Below are 18,517 nucleotides of genomic sequence, written 5' to 3' on the forward strand. Positions count from 1 at the left end.
TCAAACTGTATAATCAAATCATTTCTATTTTGTTTGCCAATTTTGACAGGATTGGTTCTCCACATAAACACGTCACACTGTATACTCATAAGTTGGGAAAGTTTTTATTTATTTGATGCTCCTTATTCCATTTTAGTTGATCTAGTCAATTTCTATTTTGTTTGCCAATTTTGACAGGATTGGTTCTCCGAATAAACAAAAAATAAATTGCTTTACGTCACACAGTATAATCGAATAAGTTGGGAAAGTTAGAAGCTGATAAATCCTGGTTATTTTTCCTGGAGCATGACCTCCAGTCTGCCGATCCGGTTTGGATCTCTGGACAAACCGAGCCACACGGAGCTACAGAAGAGTCATTTATTACTCCATCAGAAGTACAAAGAGTGCAGAGAAACAACGACGGCATCCAGGTGATGCAGGATGAAGGTGAGACGAGCAGGTCAGAGGTCACACATCCACATGTTAAGGCTCGTTTTGCTACACCAGAGCTCATGGTACCAGAACCTCCGTCATGCAGCAGCTGCATCGTAAGCTAAGCTAGCTCGGGATGGCCGTTTGATGATGGTTTGAGTTAAAGCTGCAGCTCTGCGCCACATTCTGCTCTGGAAATAAAGATTTAAACTCAGCTGCCTCTCCAAACCTAAACTCATTCTTTTGGGACTTTTCCAGAACTTTCCAGGAACTTTTTCTACCTGGAGAAGAACCTCGAGGAAGGTTCTGGCAAAGCGTGGGTGAACTTCATAAATATCTGCTTCCTCCTGACGACTCTGACCAAACTGAGAAAACTTTACAGACACATTCCAGAACTTCCACTTCATCTGAGGAACCCATTTTAATTCAGAGTTTCCTTTGAGCTGTGAGTGAGTTTGCGGTGCCGGGCGTCTGGTCGGGTCCAGTCCTGGGCGCCGGTTCCAGCGGCGCCTACATCTGGGCCAGGAAGTGAGCGCGGCCGTTGTCCTCCAGCCGGCGCGTCAGAACCTCACAGCCCGTCTCCGTCACCAACAGGGTGTGCTCGAACTGGGCTGACCGCTTCCCGTCCCGGGTCACCGCCGTCCAGCCGTCGGGCCACGTCTCGTCCTGCCAGCCGCCTGGACACACACACACACGCACACACACACACGCACACACACACACGCACACACAACAGGCATTAGCCAGAGTCGGACTGCCGTCCTGCAGGCGACCCGCAGCGTCACTCACCCTCGCAGATCATTGGCTCGATGGTGAACACATGACCCGGCTTCATGACCCCAACCGCTTTGTTTTCTGGGGAAAAAGACAGAAATGAGGGTGATGGAAAGAGTCCCAACCAGATTCTGTATGGCAGGCCGTTATAGCATGAAATCCACTTCATCAGAAATCAAACATGTTAGTTCATTATAGGGGCAGTAATACAAGTTTTCCATTTTAAAGAACAATCCAGTAACTATGTTACTCTCAGTTATTATAAAAATCATTCAACTATTGAATACAACTTTACTTCCTGATTTAGCACTTTAAATTGGGCCTCTGTCTCTTTAAAACCTCCTTCTCTGCCTGAAGCTCCACCTCCAGGAAGTCATCCCAACATGGCTCCTCTGTTAACCCTTTAATGGTTTTACCAGCGTCGCTCTGAGCAGCAGCTCCGATAATGACCTCAGCAGCTCCATCAGCTGTTTGCTAATTGCTGCTGGCTAGTCTGAAGGAGCTGAGAAGGGGAGGAGCTGCGCCTCGAGGGCAGGGCTAGGTCCACCCAGGCATTTTGCACAGCTGAATGGTTGCCATGTAAACAAAGTATTTCTCAAACATGACAGAATCAAAGAAACACTGCAGGTTTATTTATGACCAGGGAAAAACATTAAAATATGATGAAAGATCAAAAAGTTGATTTTACATGATACTGGCCCTTTAAGATATCTCTAATTAAATTCTGGCTAAACAAGAAACACAAATTTAGTCATTTTCGGCTCGAGGAAGCAGACTTTAAAATCTTGAGTGAAATTAGTGATATGAAGGGAGAGACTGCATAAAAGCACTCCTCTTGTATCCACCATGTTTTTCATTTTGGTTTCATGATAAACAGGACAGAAAACATCCAGATTTCTGAAGACTGAAATTGACTGAAAATCTGACATTTTCAGACAATTTTATGCAGAAAACCCCAAATTCTGCAGGCAACTGATCGGACAGCACAGTGGCATCACATGGGTCTTTCTTAATTCAGATATAAAATATTCATGGCTGGGCCTTTAAAGCGTTTAAGATTTTAACTCAACAAAGTTTTTGAACTGAAGATGTTGCATATTTTGTCAATATGTTTTGATAAAAAATGCGTGTAATAAAATTCATTTTCAGATCTGTGGAATGTGGTGATTTCATGTTAAACTGGCCTGCCGTAGCTTCCCGCTGCGACTCACTGGCGTAATGTGGGACGTTGGGCGCCGTGTGGAAAAGCCGGTGGATGCCGTGGCCGCAGTAGCTGCGCACCACGGAGAAGCCGTTGGCCTGAGCGTGCTTCTGGATGATGTTCCCCAGCTCCCGGTAGCGCACCCCGGGCTTCACTGAGGGCGGGGGCGACACTAGGGTCAGACACCATCAGACACCAAACACACGGCAGCGGAGCGCCTTCATACCCGAGTCGATGGCTTGCATCAGGCATTCGTACGTCGTCTGCACCAGCCTCTTGGCTCCTTCCTCCACCTCGCCCACGAAGAAGGTCTCATTCAGATCGCCATGGAAACCGTTATGGTAGACAGTGATGTCCACTGCGGAAGACAAACATGTCCAACTCAATTAGGGCAAAAACAATTAACCAGATCAATCAATTACTGGAATAACTGTCGACTAATGTAGTAATGGATTGATCGTTAACTGGAGGATGCAGACTGTAAAAACAATCTGCATCCTTTGCAACAAATGATGAAGGGTTTACTAAAGGAATGCTGTTGTAAAACATTTATTTCTCATTTTAAAAAGGAATTATTTGTTCATTTGCATCTTTTAATCAGTTCCTCCTCGACTTTGGGATTGTTGTGATTTTTTCCCAGTCAAACTCACTGATTTTGTGGTTCTACATTTCTGCTAAATGTGAATTTTCTAACTCGTCACTTTAAGTCAGGCTGAGACGGCAGAGTAGTAGAGTAAATACTGCCACCTGCAGGTGGGAGTTGGAGTCACTTCAACCCAAAGTTTTCAAACACTTTTGCAATAATCTCAGAATTAATCATTACTGTGAAAAAATGCTGCCATTTGTTGATTTTGGTGAAAAACTGGTCAGACTGAGTGATATATTTATTATGTATACAAAAAGGCTCAAGAGGAAAGTTAAAAATTAAAAATCTGCATAATGTGGAAATCTTTTATCCGATTAATCATCAGAAGCTGCAGAAAGGAGGATCTGCCATGTGGGGGGGTCTGACTGAAGGATAATGAAACGATCCGTCTTGTCAGAGCGGAGCGGCGGGAGACGAGTGGCAGCAGAGAGCGGCTAAAACTGGATGAAACATTCATCATCAGAGAGACCGTTCATCATTAATACCCCCTGATCCTCCCCAATGCCCCTCCCAGGCCCCGCCCAGCAGACCGTTGAGGATGTCTCCGTCCTGCAGAGCTCTCCGGTCCGGGATGCCGTGGCAGATCACCTCGTTGACAGACGTGCAGCAGGACTTGGGGAAGTTGTAGTAGTTGAGAGGAGACGGGTAGCACTTCCTCGCCACGCAGGCCTGGAACACACAGAACCAGCAGCTGGTGGGCGCCGACCCAGCAGAACCAGCAGCAGAACCAGCAGTGGCTGCATCAGAGCAGAGCCACGTAGAACCGATCAGAGCTTTCATTACTGATCAGCTGTTATGACGGCGCTCTGAGATGCTCTCAGCAGACAGACAATGTGAACATGAAGCCGCTCAGACGTTAGCAGGTTTCCCTCTGGGGAGCCGTCCTGCTGCAGCCTGAAGCCAAACGCTGTGAAAACACGACGCAGCTGATGCTAATGATGCTAATGAAAGAGCTTAGCTGCTGATTCACCTGGAAGCTGAGGAAACGTCTGAGCAGCTTCTCTCTCCCTCTTCATTTCCAGCATGACCTGAAATCTGCTGGTAGTTTTCTATGTTTCTGTCTCAGTGTGACTCAGTAAGTTGTAGTTTTCTATGTTTCGGTCTCAGTGTGACTCAGTAAGTTGTAGTTTTCTATGTTTCGGTCTCAGTGTGACTCAGCAGAAGGAAATCGTTCTGCTCTGCGTGTTTCTGCTGCCATACCAGATGAACGGCGTGGTCAATCTCCTCCGTCGTGACGCCCGGCTTCACCATCAGGGCAGCGATGTCCAGGACTTCCCGCGCCAGCTGCACAGAGGTTAGAGGTCAGAGCACATCTTCACACAGTGAGAGGTCAGAGGTCGGCGGAGTTACCTTGCACACCACTCTCATGCCTTCGATGTCCTCAGGAGACAGGATCTTGATCTGAGACGTCCCCTTCAGGAACTGTTCGGACTCGGACATCCCTGTGGGACAGAGACAACCACCATCAGTCAACATGACCTCTGGACGACCTCTAAGAGCAGCTGCTGGTCGTCCTCTCAGACACACAGCAGGGCTTCAGTAACTCTGACTCCATCACAGCTGAAGGACTCATCAGTTACACTGTAAACAGGCATTACAATAAAATCTTTACTGAGTTTTACCTTCTGTGGCGCCTGACTCCTGCCACCTTAGAGAGGTTAAACAATTATTAGAGACCAAACTACATGAACTACAGCATAAGCAGGAACTACCAGAAAGCAAAGCAAGGATCCCAACAGGCAGATTTCCTACAGCAACCTGAACGCAACACTCTGCAGTTTCAACCTTCCAGGCTCAGATTTTAGTTTAATCTGTTTTTCAGACTGAAATGTTAAACGTTCGCCTGATGAACCGACAGAAGACAAGTCAGTTTCTATGGGTTCATCATTCACTTCAGTCCAGTGAATGATGAACTCCGGGCCACTCCAATCCAATTCCAGTCAGTTTGCCTAGTCAAAGTCCGGTTGGGTTGGTCAGGTGCGAACGCCAATCGACCTCTGACCTCTAGTCCTCCAAAAATCAGTCTGGGTTCGGTTTGAATGTGAACGCCAAGCGGACCAGTGGCCGCTCCAAAAGCAGGAAGTGGACTACAGCGCAGGGCATTCTGGGTAAATACAACCAAAGCTAACGTGCTAGCCTAGCGCTAGCAGCAGAAATGGCTCCTGGTCTTTAGCCTAAAGAGAAATCCTCCAACCACTAAAATCTGACGCCTCCATCTTGTTTCCATCTGGTGAAGAAGGAAGTTGCTCTCAGCGTCTTCAGAGGTTATTGTGTCGTTTCCTTCAGTGGTTCTTGGTGCAGCGCCCCCACAGGCCAGGAGGGGAACAGGTTGGTTTGACTTAGAACCACAGCAGCTGGAGGAGGAGCAGATATTCCGGTTCCAGTAGAACCGGTCGACCGGACCACCAGGAGGAAACAGACAGAGTCCCTGCAGGATTTCCTGTGTCTTCCAGCTGAAGATCCAGGAAACGCTGGAGGAACTGCGTTCCTGGGAGCGCTTTGGGATTCTCCTGGTAGGACAGGCGGCTGGAGAGAGAGAGGGAAGTCTGGAAAGGTGACATGAAAATGAAGTCGGGTTTTTGTGTTCTGGAAGACTTTGAGATGTCGAAACTGTTTAAAGACAAGTTGAAACCCTTCATAAAGCTCCAGCAATTCAGAATGTTATGAATATAATATGAAGCAAGAAAACCAAAAGAACCGTTTCAGTTTATAGTCAGAGATTGGGTGCAGAGTGTTTTCTGTAAAGCTACAGGAAGAAATAATAATATGTCTTCTAATGAATGCAGAGCCAACAGAAAGCGAGCCTCAGCAGACTGGAGCAGCACATGAAGAGCTTATAGCGAGCAGGCGTCTCGTTGTGACAGCTCTTCCAGCCTGAATCCTAAACAGAAGAAGCATGAAAGCTCCTGGTGGCGCCATGAATAACTGGCTGCTCCTGCAGGGCTGCGCTCAGCTGCAGCTCTAATGACACTCACTCTGCCGAGTCCGACTGCAGCGGGAGGAACGGGAAAACACGAGCAGTTTTACTCAAAAACAGCCGTTTGGCCCAAACGGGCCTCATTAATCATTGATTACGTCCAGCGCCCAGCAGGACGCTGCAGGTTGAGCGGTTGCTTAGGAACAGAGCGCTTCAGAGCACCTGCATGTAAAATACGGCCTCATAGCACTCCGGCTGGCTTTCTGAAACATTAGTCCGCGTTAACAAACAGTCGGCTCCGAAGGGAGACGGTAACCATGGCTACCTGAGTACGGATGGATCTGTGGGTACAAAGGTTGCCACGGCTACGGCTCAGCCCATAAATAAACCCAATGTGAAGCGATGCAAGATGGTCCGATCAGAAACCAAAGGCAGCCGCGGGGTTAACCGTCCTGATGGAGAACACCGAACCGACCGGACCCGACCAGATCCTGCCCGACTGGACCAGACCGACCGGACCAGACCCGACCTGACCCGACCAGACCAGACCGACCGGACCAGACCCGACCCGACCAGACCAGACCAACCGGACCAGACCCGACCGGATCCGACCCGATCAGACCGGACCAGATCCGACCGGATCCGACCCGACCAGACCAGACCGGACCCGACTGGACCAGACCTGACCGGATCCGACCCGACCGGATCCGACCTGACCAGATCCGACCCGACCAGACCAGACCCGACCTGACCAGATCCGACCCGACCAGACCAGACCCGACCGGATCCGACCTGACCGGATCCGACCGGAACAGATCCGACCCGACCAGACCAGACCTGACCCAACTGGATCCGACCCGATCAGACCAGACCCGACTGGACCAGACCCAACCGGATCCGACCTCACCGGATCCGACCTGACCGGACCGGACTCAACCGAATCCGACCCCACCAGACCGGATCCGATCCGACCAGACCCGACTGGATCCGATCCGACCAGACCCGACTGGATCCGATCCGACCAGACCCGACTGGATCCGATCCGACCAGACCCGACTGGATCCGATCCGACCAGACCAGATCCGATCCGACCCGAGGAACTGTGTGGTTCCATCTGGCCTGGGTCCAGAGCCCAGACAGTTGGATTAAACTGGTTCGGTTCTGAACACAAACAAATTGCAGCTAACTCCCTGTGGCGCTCGGCCCCGCTAATGTGGGCGGAGCCAAAATACTCAGAGGCGTGGCCAAGAGTGGCTATGTCCGGATGACAGAAGCCCTGTTGCCAACTTAGCAACTTTGTTGCTATACTCAGCAACTTTTTTTTCTTTCAGAAAAGCAACTAGAAACAAATCTAGCAACTTATCAAAACATGGGGCCAGTTACAGTTTAGAGCCTGAGCATCAGGTTTTAGCAGTCCACTTAGAGCATTCAGAGGAAAAGACATCAGTTAGGATGATAATGACCAGGAGACTCTCATCAACTGGAAACCAGTGGATCTGTCCACAGTCAAACCTGTTATTACCACTATGGACTGAGACAGTGTCAACCAAGAAAGAATCCACTGCTTTGACAAACACCTTAAAGCTGGCCTGTTACCTGTCCTGATTGTGTAGAGCCATGAAAAAGTTCTGTTACCTCTGGGATGATCCGCATAGTCGGGTCTTTGGATGTCACCTGGAACCGGTCGCATGGGTGTCTGGCAGAGGAACCAAAAACACAAGTTAGATCACAGCAACAACAATTAGTCCGCTTCAACCCGACTCCGGTCCGCTTCAACAAGACTCCGGTCCGCTTCAACCCGACTCCGGCCCGCTTTAATCTAACACCGGTCCGCTTCAACAAGACTCCGGTCCGCTTCAACCCGACTCCGGCCCGCTTTAATCTAACACCGGTCCGCTTCAACAAGACTCCGGTCCGCTTCAACCCGACTCCGGCCCGCTTTAATCTAACACCGGTCCGCTTCAACAAGACTCCGGTCCGCTTCAACCCGACTCCGGCCCGCTTTAATCTAACACCGGTCCGCTTCAACAAGACTCCGGTCCGCTTCAACCCGACTCCGGTCCGCTTCAACCCGACTCCGGCCCGCTTTAATCTAACACCGGTCCGCTTCAACAAGACTCCGGTCCGCTTCAACAAGACACCGGTCCGCTTCAACAAGACTCCGGTCCGCTTCAACAAGACACCGGTCCGCTTCAACAAGACTCCGGTCCGCTTCAACCCGACTCCGGCCCGCTTTAATCTAACACCGGTCCGCTTCAACAAGACTCCGGTCCGCTTCAACCCGACTCCGGTCCGCTTCAACCCGACTCCGGCCCGCTTTAATCTAACCCCGGTCCACTTCAACCCTACTCCGGTCCGCTTTAATCTAACCCCGGTCCACTTCAACCCGACTCCGGTCCGCTTTAATCTAACACCGGTCCGCTTCAACAAGACTCCGGTCCGCTTCAACAAGACTCCGGTCCGCTTCAACAAGACTCCGGTCCGCTTCAACAAGACTCCGGTCCGCTTTAATCTAACACCGGTCCGCTTCAACAAGACTCCGGTCCGCTTCAACCCGACTCCGGTCCGCTTCAACCCGACTCCGGCCCGCTTTAATCTAACCCCGGTCCACTTCAACCCGACTCCGGTCCGCTTTAATCTAACCCCGGTCCACTTCAACCCGACTCCGGTCCGCTTCAACCCGACTCCGGTCCGTTTTAATCTAACTCCGGTCCGCTTCAACCCGACTCCGGTCCGCTTCAACCCGACTCCGGTCCGCTTCAACCCGACTCCGGTCCGCTTTAATCTAACCCCGGTCCACTTCAACCCGACTCCGGTCCGCTTCAACCCGACTCCGGTCCGTTTTAATCTAACTCCGGTCCGCTTCAACCCGACTCCGGTCCGCTTCAACCCGACTCCGGTCCGCTTCAACCCGACTCTGGTCCGCTTCAACCCGACTCTGGTCCGCTTCAACCCGACTCTGGTCCGCTTCAACCCGACTCCGGTCCGCTTCAACCCGACTCCGGTCCGCTTCAACCCGACTCCGGTCCACTTTAATCTAACCCCGGTCCACTTCAACCCGACTCGGGTCCGTTTTAATCTAACTCCGGTCCGGTTTAATCTAACCCCGGTCCACTTCAACCCGACTCCGGTCCGTTTTAATCTAACGCCGGTCCGCTTCAACCCGACTCCGGTCCGTTTTAATCTAACCCCGGTCCGCTTCAACCCGACTCCGGTCCGCTTCAACCCGACTCCGGTCCGTTTTAATCTAACTCCGGTCCGCTTTAATCTAACCCCGGTCCGCTTCAACCCGACTCCGGTCCGTTTTAATCTAACTCCGGTCCGTTTTAATCTAACTCCGGTCCGCTTCAACCCGACTCCGGTCCGCTTCAACCCGACTCCGGTCCGCTTCAACCCGACTCCGGTCCGCTTCAACCCGACTCCGGTCCGCTTCAACCCGACTCCGGTCCGCTTTAATCTAACCCTGGTCCACTTCAACCCGACACCGGTCCGTTTTAATCTAACTCCGGTCCGCTTCAACCCGACTCCGGTCCACTTTAATCTAACCCCGGTCCACTTCAACCCGACTCGGGTCCGTTTTAATCTAACTCCGGTCCGGTTTAATCTAACCCCTGTAATCTGGGTCTGGGACCGGTTCAAGTGAACTCTAGTTCGGTTCTAATCCATGTGTGATTTTATTCTCATGTTATTACGGCTTTATGTCAAACAACAACTTCAGTGTCATATTGCGACTTCATTTTTTATATTTTGATTGACTATTATATGACTTTTTTCTTGCAATATTCTGACTTTATTCCCTTTTTTTCCCCGAGCCTGGCCCTAATACTCCGTCGTAATAAAATCTGCAGATCAAACTTGGTGGCGATTTTCTCTTTGCTCTTTTGGAAACAATACAGTAATGAACAGTTTCCATTACAGTCGTTTCCAAGGAAACATTAAGAGTTTTGTGTGATTTCATCAGGGGACTAATAATCCTGAGCTCAACTGGATGGACGGATCATGTAGACAACGTTAAAGAGAAAGACTGGAGGTAGAGTTTTCCAGATAATTTGTCCTCCAACAGATAATTCCTAAATCAACTTCCAAACTTTCCCAGACAGTTGAGGAAGTTTGCATTATTAAAGAGTGAATATCAGAAACGGAGGGAGAGTTCACCAGTGGATAGTGTGGCCGTAGTTTGCCTGTGTAGCGGTATCCCAGCCAGGGATCTGTGTTGGTGTCCTTCTCCATGCAGTTCTTAGCTTCAGTCTGGTGCTTGTCTTCCTCTGGAAAAACAAAACGTGACTCAGGTGACTTCGTCTGGACTTTAACAGGACTCCATGACGCACAGAGCCGGGGGACATACTTGCTTTTTTGTGGAGCAGCTTGTGAGACGTCCAGCTGCCCTTGAAACATTCCTGCAGAGAGAAACGTGTTCAACTGGATGAAACATGCAAGGATCATATCCCCTACTCCAGCGTCTCTCTGCCTGGACTAAAGTTTAAAAAGAAGCGGCAAAAGCAAAGGAGGTGGATTAGCAGAGCTGGCTAACGACTGATCCATCCAGGACACATTACTGCAGAATATCATCTCTGCTCATACCTGTCAAGTTTTGGACTTGAAAATACAGGAAATGTCGCCGTCCGCTCGGTGTTGTCAGAGCGGAGGGGGAGCGACACTAACGTTAGGGGGACGAGTAACGTAACACTACTGTAAACGTGAGGAGGGAGACAAGCTATCGAGAGAGCAGGGGGTGATGGAGGGCGGGGCACAATACAGGATATTTAAGAGACGATATTAATATGGGAGGCAAAATACAGTTCTTTACCAGAAAAAGTGGGAGACTTGACAGGTATGTTTCTGCTGCCTGGATAATGAGCTGCTAGCATGTTGGTCATGAGACCTTATACAGCAACAGTCTGCAGTCAGAGGCCTAAGAGATTGGCTGGAAGACTGACTGCTACTGGAGTCACAGCATCACCATCCACAGCGACTCTGACGTATCTTGGATATGATTTTGATGCACGATAAATTGGCCCAGAAATTATTGCAATAAACAACAATATTGTCATTTTCATAAAATTTTCAATATAAAATTTAAAGGCATATTAATGCAAACACATCCTCTACAATAATAAAAAGAATATTTAAATTTATTTTAAAAATTTAACATTGGAAGTGGAAAATATCTCAAACATCCAACCGAAATGAAAAAGGAGACTTACACAGGGAAAACAGCAGAAGAGCCAGGTAGGACTTTATTAAAAAAGAAAGTGGAGCAATTCTTTCTGGGAGTCAAATGTTTGCAACATTTTTCAAAATATAGGCTTTTCAATTGTATTTAAAATTGTATTTTGCAGGAAACATTTCAGCATCTCTATGATGGTGATCCAAATTTAAATTATGGAGCTCATTTTATTTCATCATGCAATTAATGGATTAACAGCTTCTGGTGACAGCATTTAATTTCCCTTTGGGGTGAATGGAGCATCTTTTAAGTTGAATTGAACAAACAGCAGCTTCCGGATGAACAGGCTGCGATCAGCAAAGCAAACTCAGAATATCATCAGTGAAACGCTTCTAGCCCAAAATCTGTCCGTTTTGGACGATAAAGAACCAAAACAACAGATGCTCAGCTGATCGCAGTGATGCAGGAAGCAGACTCCAGTATTACCAGTAAAACCAATGATAGCCTCCCTAAAGTTACATTCACATGTCTGAGGGGGGTTTGGTTTCGGTAGAGACACAGATCCAACAGGGTGGCTCAGCAGAGTGTCCTGCTAAAGGCTTTTAATGTGTGGTTTTCACACAGCGCGTCTCTTTTAATAAGTAATGTGAGCCTGTTGGCTCTACCATCACTCACTATAGCGAGTTAGCTCGCTAAACGTCTCTCCTGGGCCTTAAAAATGTAAAAACAACATAATACAACCGCTCACTGGCACACTGTATATAACTTCCAGCCTTTATACAATTAAACAACTAAAATATGTTCACAAACGTTATCTAAATAAGTTTGTAAGCTGCCTGAAGACACGTTAGCAGCCTAACAGCTGAGTTAGCAGCCTCGTGATGTGACAGCGGGCCCGGCCGGCCGGGGGTCTATGGACCCGGTGAGGGCGTTCCCGACCGGGCAGAGCGGAGAAAAACAGCCGTACCTGCGAGCAGAAATAGGAGCCTTGAATACCGAGCTTGATACATGTGGGACACTGAAGTTTGGCGTCCCTGCTGCAGCCCTCCGTCTCACACTCCCTTCTGGCCTCCGTGCTCGCCATGCCTTCGTCTGCAGGACGGGGGGGAAGAGGCGGAGCTACTGCAGCCCAGTCACGTGGCACAGCTCCGACCAATCAGCGCGCACTTTCCGAACAGAGATTTGTAAGATGGCTACCGCCGAACCGGTGAGTACTTCTCTGTGAAGAACGTTTCAAAGCATATGGAGGGTCTTCTGGTCTAAATTAGAGCCTCAGATTAGACCCAGAGCTGACCTGAAACCTTGAAAAGCGTTTCCACGTTTTGGAATTGAAGTTGCTGTGATTACATCGGGTGTTTTGGGGAGTTTTAAAGCTGTTGTCTGTGCCACGACCTGCTGGGCGTTGAGGAGGAATGTGGAGATCTCCCAACTTTGAGCGAGCGGACGAGCAGCAACATGAGATCCTTCGTGAACATTAATCTCTGCTCAGATGCTGCATGTTGCTGTAAAACGACGCACACGTCGCTGTGCGAACTATTCGCTGACTGAACGCCGTCAAAATGTTCGTGTTGCTTCTTGTTTAAAGTGTTGGGAACATTTCAGCTGTCACAACTGGCCTGCACTGGTCCGAGCTGACCGGGATGCTTTCAGCTCCAAATGCCCCCCAACTTAAAGGTTTTTGGCTTAAATTATATCATTTAGGATATATTTTTATTTTAAGTTAGCTCTTCATTATTTTTAATGTAATTTCACTTTGAATTACTTCGAACCAGGGCCGTATTTACAAGGATGTGGGTTCCTGGGCTGAACTCAGTGTTGTTGCCCCATCCACTAAAGAAAAAAATATTTTATTAATGCAAATTACAGTTGATTAATAGGTAGTAGTAGCACTATGTTAATCCCAAAAATGTATTATACCTACAGTAAATTACTATTATTAAATACAATTTTAATGCCTAAATATTGTTTATATCCATAAAAATCCCAATATATTACTAGAACTCCTATGAATTTTGTATAAATATACATACAATGTTTACAGTCTTTGGGCCCCTCAAAGGAAAACATGCAGATGCATATTAAAGTAAAAAAAAAAAATAAAACAGAAAAATATAAAGGACAGGACAGTAAGTTTATTTGTATAGCACATTTCAACAACAAAGCAGTTCAAAGTGAAAATAAGGGCAATTTTACAACATAAGAACAATAGTACCATACAGTTATTAAAAATAACATATTCATGTTAAAAGAAATGCGCAACTCTATAGGTACATTTTTAAAAAGTGCATAATTTTTTTATAGAAAATATCAACAGACTACAATAAATTTAAACAGCATAAATATCACCAAGGCTGTAAACCCCTGATGCAGTGATGGTTGCAGAGTCTAACAGCTGCTGGGAGGAAGGATCTGTGATAACGCTCCTGTGTGCATGTAGGATGCTTCCATCTGGCCTTTCTGTTTTATAAAATCACACCTGAAACATAACAGAAACTGATATTTACATTTTAGCTCCAGTTAAATAAAACAACCAATTTATGATTTCTGCCTCCAATATTTATGTAAATCCCACAATAAAAATACCCATAACAGCTAATATAATGCACTGCAGTGACACAGAGATCTGAGTGCTGGTTTGGTTAAGTGATGTGTAGTTTAATAAAATATAAACTGTTAGATAGAAAAGTACAGATTTTATAATGTATCTCTGTACATTGCATGAATGTACAGAGATATGAAAAATTAGTGGAAATGAAGCAAAAATAGAAAAGCTGCTTTAACAAACTATTTGCACCTTTTCTATTTCTATACAGCAGCAGACAAACTATTGATCAGTTAATCAAACTCATTGATTAACTGATCACCACCTCTGAGGAAGCAGGATTTGTTTTTTTGTCGTTTGCTGCTCTGGAGCTCAAAGGCAGATAACTCCAAGCCACCGACCTGGGAAGGGTCAAAGGTCATGTCCATCACAGAGGCAGATTATTCCCAAGAGGAAAACGTCTCGGATGTTCCAGCAGATTCAGACCAGGAAGTCCATGTCGGACTCTACAGGCCTCAATTAGCAGGTCAAAGGTCAAAGGTCATGACCCTGCAGCAGTAAGGCTTCTCTGTGGAAACCAGATGGCGGACAGGAAGCCGCTGCTGGGTCAGGGGGTGTAGAGCTGCGTAGAGTCCGTTCACTGGTTCTGCCTGTCTGTTGCCTAGGAAACCAATCCGAGTCCGCCCCACGCCGAGGAAGATGGAGCCGAGGATTCTGGGAAGGAGATGGTGAGCCCAGAGGCCTACATCAAACATCCGCTGCAGAACAGGTCAGCTTCTGCCCGTCACACACACAGGTTCAAAGGTCACCACAGGGACGGACGTGACAAGGAGGTAGAAACAGCAGGTGCCTTTGATAGAAGAAGAGCTGAGTTTAAATATTCCAGATTTCCTTTGGAATATGATTTTATTCAGTTATTATTATCAATACGAATAATAAAGGCTTATTTCACAGACTATAGATCAGTCAGAGCTGGATCATCCAACTGTTCATCTATCCAACTGATCCATATCTAAAGATCATCCAGATATTAATCTGACCTTCTGACCTTTCAGTGGTCTTAAAGGGCCAGTCATCTGGATGTTGAACCGGTGGAGGTTCAGGATCAGAGTAAAGATGGAGGAATTAGCTCAGATTACGGCTTTAATCTGTCCTGTTTGGTGGCCGTTCACTCTGCATCATCTGACCGTTTCTGTCCGTATTCGGCTTCAGTTTCAGCTCTGCTCTCATTTTGACTCCAGTTTTATTCCTCATTCTTCAGCCTGTCGCCGTCTGGGCTGTAGAGAAGACGCAGCGTCACATTTTATTCAACTAAAAGTGGAAATATGATTCACGGAGCAATTTCCCTCCAAAGCACCCAGCAGATCCATTCAGCAGCTCTCCAGCTCCATCTCATCAGCTCTCCCCTGTTTTTTATTTCCTGCTCCACACAGATGGTCTCTGTGGTTCTTCAAGAACGACAAGAGCAAAACATGGCAGGCCAACCTGCGCCTCATCTCCAAGTTTGACACGGTGGAAGATTTTTGGGCGTAAGCAGCAATTAATGTCAGCTTCTCCTCCGGTGATGGAGGGATTGCTCACAGCTGCTCTGTGTTTCAGCCTCTACAACCACATCCAGCTGTCCAGCAACCTGATGTCCGGCTGCGACTACTCCCTGTTCAAGGTGTGTGGCTTCACCGCATCATGTGCTGAAACTACAGGGAAAGTAATTATGAAGCATTCTCACCGATGGTGTTTGTTTTTCTCTTCATTATGTTTTTCAGGTCATAATTCATTCATATATCAAAATGTTCAGCTTCTTCAGTAATTTGAATATCATTGAAAATTCTACAAAAACTTTGACAGCTTTCTACTTCTGCCTGCACTGCAAACACACAGAGTGTTACCAAGTCATTTTCTGATTCATATATTTGAGTTAATTTTAAACTAACTTAAAATATTTTTCAGCAAAATAGAGAGACTTGTTTTAAGTAAATAATTTCTTAATATTGATGAAAAGTTCCATTCCATTTGCAGATTATTTCAGTTATAATGAGACATTTTTCCCATTAGTTAATTTATCTAACAATAATCTGGGACAATCTGGAATCAAACAGAAAGTGGATTAAGGAAACCAGTTTTTAGCTGCAGTCTGAATGTTTGAGCTCAGATCATTGAAATCTGTGCAGCTTTTCTCAGCAGTTTTGCTGATTTTTTAAAGTTGAACTGAAAAATGTCTCGTTGCTGCCGAGTCTCTGCTGTCAGCTGCAGATGTGTGAGTAGAAACATGCTGATGTTTGGCTGCAGGACGGCATCGAGCCCATGTGGGAGGACGAGCGGAACAAGCGTGGCGGACGCTGGCTGATCACGCTCACCAAGCAGCAGCGGAGATTAGACCTGGACCGCTTCTGGCTGGAGACTGTAGGTGGACCTGGGCCTCCCTGGAGGACAGCAGCCATTACCTGCTGCACTCACTGTTACAAACTGATTCTCTGCCGTTCCACTTGTTGGTGCAGAAATGGATGATTACCCCCAGAGCCAGGGATCAGAGGCTTTTAGTGTTGCTGCCTTCAGTCTGATGCATGTCTCACAACGCAGCTGGTTCTGGTTCTGTTTAAAATCTGGTCCAGTTGAATATTGAACCTGTATCTTTGGACTGGATCTCTAGATTAATTTACTTCTTTTAATAGTTTATAAACTGTTCAGAATGATGCAAACAGCAGCAGGTAACCTGAGTATTAAACAGAAACCATGATGAGAAATCCATCAAACCTTCAGACCTGGGAACTCTGACAGCAGCTTTCAGGCACGGCAGAGGCAGCATCATGCTGAGAGGAACCCAGATAAGAGAAGCTTGTTGATGGCAGCAAAAACAGACCGATCAACGTTTAACCAGGGAATTCAACCAAACATTAGGGGTGTACTGATATCACTAACCCCAGCAGCGAGCCCTGCTAACTAAAACGTTAAGGTACGCTAACGCTAAACCGCTATTCATGAAGATTAGTTCAGCTACAGAGCTACTCCCACATTGCAGATATCAGTAATAACCAGTTAAGCGCTTAAGTTAACGAGTATAGCTAAGCACTATACCAATACAGTGTCACTAAAGAGAAGTACCATCATTACACTTAGCATGAGCTAAGGCTAAAGTGCTATACTAACATGATATTTAGTGGAATCTAATGCTAAACCGCTAAATTTATTTATGTTGACACCATTTCTGCATCTCAGCTGGACAGGAAACAGACCCACTTCAAAATAAGAGCATGAACATAAACCTCTAACACAGATACAGAACATTATTCAACTGAAAGTTAAACTGAGTAAATTAGCAGATTAATTTGGGGGAAGCAAAGTGCTAAATGTTTTCTAAGTTAGCACAGACTTAGCGGAGGTTATCTCAGTCAAAAGCGCTGACTCATGGAGTCGTTTCCTTCCTCCAATCAGCTGCTGTGTTTAGTCGGAGAAGCTTTTGACGACTACAGCGACGACGTCTGTGGAGCCGTCGTCAACATCCGCAACAAAGGGGATAAAATCGCCGTGTGGACCTCCGACTATGAGAACCGGGAGGCTGTGACACACATAGGGTGAGGCGGGCCGCCGCACTGAGCATGTGCAGACCGTGTTTCCACGCCGCTAACGCTTCCTCTCCCACAGGAGGGTTTACAAGGAGCGCCTGGGGCTCCCCATGAAGATGACGATCGGCTACCAGTCTCACGCCGACACGGCCACCAAGAGCGGCTCCACCACCAAGAACAAATTCGTAGTCTGAGAAAAATGCCTCATGTGCCTCTTTTCATTTTCCTTGTCTTATTTGTTGGTGTTTACTTTGCTACAAAGACTCTGCGAAACGCAATCTGGAGGAGGAGGGACGTCCAACCTACACGCCAAAATAACCAGAACCGGCCCGTCTGCGGCGGCCATGACACTAACAGAGAGGCATGGAGAGACGCAGAGCTGCACTCTGATCAGTTAATCCTTTGATTTTTAAACATGTTTTGTGTTGAATGGCAGGGAATCCTGAACGCGTTCTGGCCTCTGGTTGCTGTAATCCTTAATGACATTAAAACACTTTTAATTTATTATATTAATCTGCCTGCACATTATTACTGACTTAAACCTTTTGATTGTGCTTTTTTGTGCCTTGAATTGTTGAAACCTTTTTAAAGTATTTCATGACTCATATCCATTTGAGTGTTAATATAAATAAAACTGGTTTTGCAATTATTCCCGGCGTGTTTCTGTTTCTGGATGACATCATGGCTCTTGAACCAAAGTGATGGCTGGAGCAGCTGGAGCTGCAGGAGCTGGAGCTGCAGGAGCTGCAGCAGATGGAGCTGCAGCAGCTCCGGATCAGCACAGGCTGCAGCACAGCACCGAGCTGCTGTTTGATCCGCTGCCTGGTGGAAACGTGTTGCTAACCGTTAAGTTGAGCTGATTGGTCACATGATCCCAGCAGGAAGTAGCCTGATGTAGTTGATAAAAGCTGCTGACAGCAGTTCTGTTGATTAATTGTAACTTTCTCTATGATTCAGTTATTTGTGATTGAACAAATTTTCTCTTTTGCCTCCTTTTGTTTTTTCCTAAATCCACCTTGTCTGTATCTAGTAAAGCAGGACTGAATCCTCGCAGTGTTGCCCTGTCGCAGGACACACAACCATGCACACACTCAGGTACTCATCTGACAGTCATGTTTTTGGACTGTGGGATGAAACCGGAGTACCCGGAGAAAACACAGGGAGAACATGCAAACTCCATGCAGAAAGACTGGGGCCGGGAATCGAACCCAGAACCTTCTTGCTGCGAGCAACAGCTCTACCAACTTCACCACTGTGCAGCCCGTTTCTGAGCTGTTCTGGAACAATTCAGCCAAATGT

At 47.1% G+C, this 18,517-nt stretch overlaps 2 protein-coding genes across 3 annotated transcripts; one reads left to right on the forward strand and one right to left on the reverse strand.

Moving 5' to 3' along the window:
• Positions 1–88: 88 nt before the first annotated feature.
• Positions 89–12,242, reverse strand: metap1 (methionyl aminopeptidase 1). The gene is made up of 11 exons (XM_014973737.2): positions 12,084–12,242; positions 10,295–10,346; positions 10,105–10,214; positions 7,585–7,645; positions 4,383–4,474; positions 4,233–4,316; positions 3,563–3,701; positions 2,613–2,744; positions 2,397–2,540; positions 1,201–1,266; positions 89–1,088 (listed from the first exon to the last, which is right to left on the reverse strand). Exons 1-11 carry the CDS (start codon positions 12,198–12,200, stop codon positions 922–924), a joined length of 1,164 nt encoding a protein of 387 aa, XP_014829223.1. The 5' UTR covers positions 12,201–12,242; the 3' UTR covers positions 89–921.
• Positions 12,243–12,249: 7 nt separating this feature from the next.
• Positions 12,250–17,867, forward strand: eif4eb (eukaryotic translation initiation factor 4eb). Of its 2 annotated transcripts, none has more exons than XM_088002804.1 (7): positions 12,250–12,323; positions 14,324–14,427; positions 15,092–15,187; positions 15,258–15,363; positions 15,945–16,058; positions 17,088–17,227; positions 17,298–17,867. In XM_088002804.1, exons 1-7 carry the CDS (start codon positions 12,306–12,308, stop codon positions 17,410–17,412), a joined length of 693 nt encoding a protein of 230 aa, XP_087858930.1. In that variant the 5' UTR covers positions 12,250–12,305; the 3' UTR covers positions 17,413–17,867. The 2 variants fall into 2 exon arrangements, with proteins under 2 accessions (XP_087858930.1, XP_014829228.2); XM_014973742.2 differs by having other exon boundaries at positions 12,255–12,323; positions 15,258–15,321.
• The last annotated feature ends 650 nt before the right edge of the window (positions 17,868–18,517 follow it).

Source organism: Poecilia mexicana, unplaced genomic scaffold, assembly GCF_051168715.1.
Source record: "Poecilia mexicana isolate PSO_F unplaced genomic scaffold, ASM5116871v1 scaffold_22, whole genome shotgun sequence".
Classification (NCBI taxonomy): domain Eukaryota; kingdom Metazoa; phylum Chordata; class Actinopteri; order Cyprinodontiformes; family Poeciliidae; genus Poecilia; species Poecilia mexicana.

Bases quoted from the DNA above. Each gene is read 5' to 3' on its own strand.
- metap1 (XM_014973737.2), bottom strand. From the start codon at position 12,200: ATGGCGAGCACGGAGGCCAGAAGGGAGTGTGAGACGGAGGGCTGCAGC. The intron at 10,347-12,083 runs GTACGGCTGTTT...TTCTCTCTGCAG, and splicing joins GCTCCTATTTCTGCTCGCAG to GAATGTTTCAAGGGCAGCTG. The intron at 2,541-2,612 runs GTATGAAGGCGC...CCCCGCCCTCAG, and splicing joins GATGCAAGCCATCGACTCGG to TGAAGCCCGGGGTGCGCTAC.
- eif4eb (XM_088002804.1), top strand. The intron at 14,428-15,091 runs GTCAGCTTCTGC...TGCTCCACACAG, and splicing joins AAACATCCGCTGCAGAACAG to ATGGTCTCTGTGGTTCTTCA. The intron at 17,228-17,297 runs GTGAGGCGGGCC...CCTCTCCCACAG, and splicing joins GAGGCTGTGACACACATAGG to GAGGGTTTACAAGGAGCGCC.